General features: G+C 34.3%; 1 protein-coding gene across 6 annotated transcripts in view; it reads right to left on the bottom strand.

Moving 5' to 3' along the window:
- The window catches only part of cdk11b (cyclin-dependent kinase 11B), a 155,591-nt gene that overhangs the window by 123,928 nt on the left and 23,433 nt on the right, over nt 1-8,230 (bottom strand). For 4 of the 6 annotated variants that reach the window (XM_039755966.1, XM_039755962.1, XM_039755964.1 and 1 more), the window contains exons 3-4: nt 5,719-5,834; nt 3,362-3,498 (exon numbers count right to left, since the gene is read on the bottom strand). In XM_039755966.1, coding sequence (XP_039611900.1) covers nt 3,362-3,498; nt 5,719-5,834 — 253 coding nt within the window. The remainder of the gene's footprint in view (nt 1-3,361; nt 3,499-5,718; nt 5,835-8,230) is intronic. The other 2 variants (XM_039755963.1, XM_039755965.1) reach the window with 1 other exon arrangement.

The following is an 8,230-nucleotide window of genomic DNA, read 5'->3' as shown; positions in this document are numbered from 1 at the left end:
CTGTCAATCCCCACAAACACAGTCTCTCGGAATTTGCATAAGCACACCCCTTCACCTACAATTTTAACTTAGTTACAAAGTGATCAAAACTCTCGTTTATATCCTCGTCCTCTCATTAAACTTGTATCCCGCATTACCTGTGGGCATGTGAAGCGCCAGCGGTAGCCTGTCTATGAACTTAATTTAAAGTTTAGGTTTACACCTTGCTTTCTTTCGAGGTAGCAGCAGTCATGAATATGGTAGTATATGTCACTTTCCGCTTCTTATTGTTTAGCTGCCTTCTCAATTATATAATGCATGTTTTCTTAAGCGCTTTTGGAGGTCTTCCTGGTTTTCTACGCACTGCGTTGACAGTCAGTTCACGTGATTACGTGAGAGGCGTGATGATGTCACGAAACTCCGCCCCCGTCATTCCAGCTCAACTCCATTACAGTTAATGGAGAAAATACCTTCCAGTTATGACCATTAGGCGTAGAATTTCGAAATGAAACCTGCCCAACTTTTGTAAGTAAGCTGTAAGGAATGAGCCTGCCAAATTTCAGCCTTCTACCTACACGGGAAGTTGGAGAATTAGTGATGAGTGAGTGAGTGAGTGAGGGCTTTGCCTTTTATTAGTATATATATATATATATATATACATATATATATATATATATATACATATATACATATATATATATATATACATATATATATATATATATACACATACATACATACATACATACATATATATATACACATACATACATATATATATATACATACATACATATATATATATACATACATACATACATATATATACACATACATACATATATATACACATACATACATATATATATACATACATACATATATATATACATACATATACATATATATACATATACACATATACATATATATACATATACACATATACATATATATATATATAGATAGATATATACATATATATATAGATATATATATACATATATATATACATATATATATACATATATATATAGATATATATATACATATATATATAGATATATATATACATATATATATACATATATATATATAGATATATATATACATATATATATATATATATATAGACATATATATATATAGATATATATATACATATATATAGATATATATATACATATATATAGATATATATATACATATATATATACACATATACATACACATATATACATATATATATATATACATATATACATACACATATATACATATATACATACACATATATACATATATATATACATACACATATATACATATATATATACATATATATATACATATATACATACACACACACACACATATACATACACACACACACACACATATATATAGCAAAATACCAACACTTGGCAGCGGAGAAGTAAAAAGAAAAGGAAACGTTTTAATAATAATGTAACATGATTGACAATGCAATTGTTTTGTCATTGTCATGAGTTTTGCTGGCATGCATACATACATACATACATACATGTATACACACACACACACATATATAGTATGGGGTGCCAAACAGGCAAATAAATTGATTTTGTGAATATATAAAGTCAAGTCCAGAATATATAAAGTCAAAACTTGAATATATAAAGTCATTCCCAAATATATAAAGTCAAAACTTGAATATATAAAGTCAGCGTCGGAATTTATAAAGTCATTCCTGATTATATAAAGTCAACATCGGAGTATATAAACTCACTCCTGAATATATAAAGTGAAAGTCAAAATCTATTGATTGAAACAACTCTGAACTGAACCAAGTTAACAAAAACGTATTCAGAAAAATAAATTAAAAAAACACTGTTCGGTTAATGTTTTGAAAATGATGCATGTGCCCTGCCCAGGATTGGATCCTGCCTTGCGCCCAGTGTTGGCTGGGATTGTCTCCAGCAGACCCCCCGTGACCCTGTGGTCGGATTCAACAAGTTGGGAAATGGAAGGATATTCCAGTGCTGACTTTAAATATTCCAGCGCTTACTTTATATATTCTGAAATATTCCAACGCCATCTTTATATAACCAGGTTTTGACTTTATATGTTTGGGAATGACTTTAGGCTATATATTCAAGTTTTGACTTTAATATTTAAAGTCAGCGCTGAAATATATAAAGTTTTAACTTTATTTATTCCGACAGTGACTTTATATAATCAAGTTTTGACTTTATGTATTCATGAATGACTTTATATATACAAGTTTTGACTTTATATAGTTAAATGTAGTCATCATTGCATAATTTTTTCTTTTCCATAGAAATTTAAAGACTAAATTCAACTTCCATTCCTAACAAAGATATTTCTGGCGACTAAATAGAAGCTACTTGTATCCAAATTTGAGCTATTGAGCTGTCGTCTGCCTGCCTGAATAAATCACCCTCGCTTCGCTCTTACTTTTTTACAGTTCATTTAATCATGGCTAGTGGCGGAAAAATTATAAAATGGAAGGAGGATTACACTGAGTATGGCTTTACCAAAACAATTATTGATGGCGAATCAATTATTTATAAAGCTTCAATTGGTGATCTGTTTTTCTGTGTTAACCTCATATTTTTTCATACTTCTTCTCAAACCAAGGGGATGAGAGGCTAAAATGAATCGGGAAGAGCTGATCAATGTAAATCGGTGTACCAGGAAATCACGTGATTTTTAACGCGTTATGGAGCACATGCATCGAAGCTTCTCAGCTGTGCTTGTGCTAAGAAAAGGAAACATTTTAAAAATAACACGATTGTCAATGTAACCTTTTGTAAGTAGTGCCTGGAGGATTCAGTGTGGTGAAACTCTAGAGACAGCGTGTGTATTAACTTGTGGATTTTTCTGAGAGTATTTGGTGGCAGCGTCACAAAGTCATAACACTGCGTTAGCTGCGGAGCGCAGCTCAGAGCGAAATGAGGTGAATGTGAGGGGAGATGATGAACCGACTCCCCCACCCGCCTTAACTGTCAATCCCCCACAAACACAGCAATGAAAAGTCTACGTGAGTCACAGGTGCATGTGGACTGTGCAAAGACAACGACTCAAGTGACGAGTTGGAGGTGGGCACATGAGCAGGCAGGGCGCGATGGCGGTCCTCCAGTTTTCAGTCACGGACGATTGTGTGTTGGTTTGTTCCGTGCATTGTTACAATGTTGCTTTTCTTGCTGATTTATTACATTAACGATTTTTCAAATGTTAATTTTCTCCCTGTGCTTAAAAATCATTAAAAAACCAGCCTGATAATGTGGGTTGGCTAGTATTGTTATAACAGGGTAAAATGGTTCAAAGTCAAATTTCAAAATAAGGATAAATACAAAAGTCACATAAGATCTAAATTAACCTCTCTTGCCTCCATCAGCAGAGTGACTGCGGTGCCGCCTTTTCTCTTTTCGTTTCTCTTCCTTTTTGTGATGTGATTTTTCCTTCCTCATAATTTGCTGAGGTGGTTTAATTGCTAGAGATTCATCTTCTTCTCCTCTATAATGGTAAAAGACATCAGATTAGGATTATGCAGCTATTAGTTATATATCTTGCTATTACAGTTTCCAAATGCAGACTTCATGACACTGAAAGGTCTAACAATACTCTATGTAATGAGTTGACCTGCCAGATTATTTTTTCTGTAATGACATTGTATATTATCAAATTGGCATTTCTGTTAAAAAAATATTATCCACTCAATATCAGTCCAAAGTTCTAAAAAGGCTTACCACAAGAAGTTGATAGATGGTCTCATACTGCTCTGATGTCTGTGTGCTCTGTGAATTAACCCTGACATTTTCTTCAATTTATTACAATGCCTACACATTCCACAGACTTTGAAACCCGTCCAAATGATTTTAACTTGGAATAAATAGAGGTCCAATTTATTTCAAAATGACCATTGTTTGTGTTTGTTTCTAGGCAAGAACAACTATTCCCACCTGCCAAGCCATAGTTTCTTACTAGCCCATGCACAAAACGTAATTACTCGCTTGATAAGATTTTTTAAATGGTCTGTGTGAAGATTAAGAAAGAAATTCAATCACTGAGGGCGCCATTTATTGTCAGATAAATTTTCTACTAATATCTTCAGCATTTCTGCAAATAAAGATGGGAGGTTATTTAATATTTATGTTCTAGTACAATTAGCACAATATTTTCAGCATAACAGACTTAATAGCAGCTACAAAACCAAATGTTTTACAGTAAACTAAATGAGATGAATAGGTCTCAAGTCTCAAAGAGCACACAGACACCAATGAGCATTTTAAGTGCAAGGAATAATTCCACTTCAGTTTCAATTTTTTTACAGCTTTTGGCTGAAACTAAATAACTCTAAAGTAAGTATATATTTTTGAAAGAAAGCAAACAATCTTTAAATTAAATCATTTTCTTTACTGAGTTTAACACACATCTATAATATTAAAAAATAGATCCAAAACCAGATCTGTGTCACATGGACTTGACTCTGACACCAGAAGTTCACCTGCTGTGGAAAGAGAGGAAAAAACAAAGATGCTTAAGTCTTCAGTTTTGTGCATGTCATGTGCAAATGTTCAATAGTGATGGGCATTCCACACCTCAGATCAAGAAAGAGGTGTTCACAATTTATAGTAGACTCATTGATTACTGTTGTGAATAATAACCTGTGGAAAATATCTCCATAAATGAATTACAAAGTACAAAGAGTGAATCAACTTTAATGACCAATATTAAGGGGAAGCAAACCATGTATCACTACCAATACTGCTAAGTGACCGTCATATGCGACACAGATCTGAACAGACTAGACCTCTGGTGCACAAACAGGACTTTGCACGATATGTTGGCAAGCTCTGTACGCCCTGCTTTTTCTTCTTTGAAGGACACAAGTGGGGCAGATTGACCGGCAGGATGATGCCCGGCCTGTAGCTGCATCCAAACGGTGCCATCTTTTGCCTTTACGCCTGGTGCAGCTTCATTGCTCTTATGTGTGAGTGGATGTTTCTTGTGGGGAGGTCTTCTGTTCTCTTTCTCCGATGTAGAACCCTGATCCGAGTTCACCTCTGCTATAACATGTCTTTTTTTGAAAGCTTACAGTGTCAGATCGGCGGGAGCATGAACGTGTCTGAGAGAACTGGATTAAAAAAAAAAAAAAAAAAGCTAACTTTTACAAGTATCATAAATTTACACAGGCTGTTACACACTCAAACCAAATGTATGTTTTTATTCTATAATAGTAAGAATAAGAGCAGCTCACTACTCAAAACAGAGGCATCCAGGATCAAACCGCGAACATCTTATGACTCAGTACCGCTACACCACCAAAGCGGTCATAGTAAGTGCATATCAATGTCGCACCCTAGCAGGATGGGATAGCAGGCTGCTTGCTGCTTGTGTTGATCAACACATTTACAACACAAAAGACACTGACAGAGAAGTGTGAAGGGATTTAAGGTGGGCCAGGATTACGAGTTTTTCATTGGCTTTGATAATTCTAGTGTTAAAGATTAAGACAGCACTCACTCAGGGTGAGACATTTTTTTCAACACAATCTTCCAAGTAACAAATTGCAGTAAATGGTGTCAGCAGCATATACAATCCAATCACATTTCACAAATACCTTTAGAAAGGTTAAAAAAAATTTTTTTTTTTTTTTAGCAAAAGGATCCAGACATCATTCTCAGCAAGAAATAGGATAATAAACAAATACAGGTTTTTTGGTTCAAAACACACCTGTCTTCCATTGAGTCTTCCCTTTTATATGGAGAATTACGGATAGTTATTTCCATTCTATGATCTCGAAGCTCGCCTTCTTCCAGGGAATCACGTTTTGAATCCCGGTCATCAGTCTGTGTTTAAACCAAAATAAATAAATAAATAAAATGCAAACCAACAAAATATTTAAAGTGAAATAGTACATTTTAAATAAAATCTACCTTGCAATGGTGAACAAAAAGTACATACAGCAAAATTCCACATTAGGCTGAGAACACTGAGGTTTAAAGAAACACTAAGTAAAATATATACGACGTAACAAAAACTATGCAATTATTAATATAGACTATTAATATAAAGATGTTTATCTATATACAATAGACCCCCAGTTAACCAGAACCTGCGGGAATTGGTAGATGCTAGATAAGTGTAGTTTCTGGTTGCTTGAGAGTTGCTATTAAAAATAGGCCTAATAGTGTAGTCCATGGTAATTACAAAGTAAAATAAATCAAAATACTATACTGTACTTACCATCAAATGTAGATCCTTGTGGCTTATGTTTTACTAATGTAATTTGCAAAAGTAACTTAATGTAACAGTTTTATTTTAAAAATAGACTTTTTATAATAATTTTAGTAAAATGATAAACGTTTCAACATAAAAAAATTCAATAACACTTTTTTATTATTTTTTACTTAAAGTAACTAGGAAAAACACACACTTTAAGCTGTTACAGCAGGGCAGAAAGTTTACTGAGTGAACATCACATCTGGATCTGATGATATGTAGCTGGAGCAGAATCGGGACAAGTGGGTGGGGATGGTTTTGGATCCATATTAGTAGATGGTGCTGTACTGGAAAGCTTATCTGCAGCTTTCTTGAATAATACGTGAATATCAACTTGCTTGTATGCACTACGCCTCTCATGCAAAGTCATGTTTTGCATTATGTACAGCTGCAAAACATGCTGAGAAGTGAAGAGGGGTTGCTGTTCTGCAAAGGCTATTACAGTTTCAAAAGCTGCTATATTATGGCACTTTGCCAGGATATTTTGTCCACCTCACAACCATCATTATAACTCTCTTCCTCCTCTACAGCATTCACTTTACTACGATTCACAAAAGCTTCTATTATGTTTCCTGTATTTAGTGCATGTGTTACTGGAACAGCTTCATCCACAGCAAGCCATTTGTAAAGCTCATCACGAGACAAATTTATTTTGTCATTAGCAGAATCAACTAATTCATAAACTCTGTTACTGGCAACTGCAGTGTCAACTGGAAACTCGTTTCAAATTTGTTGTTAAATGAGAAATCAACAGTCATCACAGCTGGCCACAACTTTCTCTAACATTTCTGCAATGTTCACTTCTCACATAATTGCAAATATAACTCACAGTGTAGATAGCATCATTGAGATTCTACTTTTTCTGAAAGTCAAAAATTGTCCTGTCATAATTAATCATTTTCTGAATGAAGTCACACCTGTTATACATTTTTATATTTTGTACCACCCCCTGATCCATTGGTTGGATCAAACTTGTGATGTTAGCTGGAAGATAACATATGAAAATGTTGCCATTAACAAGTTCTTCAGCAGGAGAATATGCATGACAGTTATCCAGGAGCAACAAAACTTTACTATCCTCTTTAAAGCTCGCTCAGAATACTATTCTACAATAACAGATAGCAATAATAAAAATCCTCGGGTAATGTTTAGCACAGTGGCTAAATTAACAAATAGGAATTCAGATCTACAGTGAAAAATACCAACATATATTAGCACTACAGACTTTATGAACTTCTTCAATGAGAAAATGAAAAATATAAGGTCCCAGATCTCAGCATCACAGTACAAACTGCATACTAGCTTAGCAGGCCCTGTCTCACATTGCATTCAGCACTTAAGTAATTTTAATCCTGTAACTGACCAGAAAGTCTTACTTTTAATTTCTAAAATGAAACCCACTACTTGTTCCCTAGATTCAGTGGCAACAAAACTAGCAAAAAATGCAATGGATGTTCTTACAGGACCTATTCTAAACATTATCAATAGTTCATTATTGCATGGCACAGTACCTGATGCACTAAAAGTGTCAGTCATTAAACCATTGCTTACTAAGACAGACCTAGACCCAAACATACTTAATAATTATAGACCTATTTCAAATGCACCTTTTCTCTCTAAACTACTAGAAAAAGTAGTCGCCAATCAGCTTCAGTCACACCTTACACATCACAATCTATTTGAGAAATTCCAGTCTGGTTTCCGCACTGGTCATAGTACAGAAATGGCCCTAATGTGGGTTATAAAGGACATTTTGATATCCTCTGATGAAGGAACCTCCACTGTAATTATGTTGTTAGACTTAAGCGCAGCATTTGACACCATTGACCATTCTATTTTACTGCACAGGCTACAAAATGATGTTGGGCTTACAGGCAATGTGCTTGCTTGGTTTAGATCTTATTTATCAAATCGATTCCAATATGTGCCGACAGTACTCCATCATTATATACAGAAGTGAGAT

This window comes from Polypterus senegalus, chromosome 6 (assembly GCF_016835505.1).
Source record: "Polypterus senegalus isolate Bchr_013 chromosome 6, ASM1683550v1, whole genome shotgun sequence".
Taxonomy (NCBI): domain Eukaryota; kingdom Metazoa; phylum Chordata; class Cladistia; order Polypteriformes; family Polypteridae; genus Polypterus; species Polypterus senegalus.
This window is presented reverse-complemented; position numbering and strand designations above follow the sequence as displayed.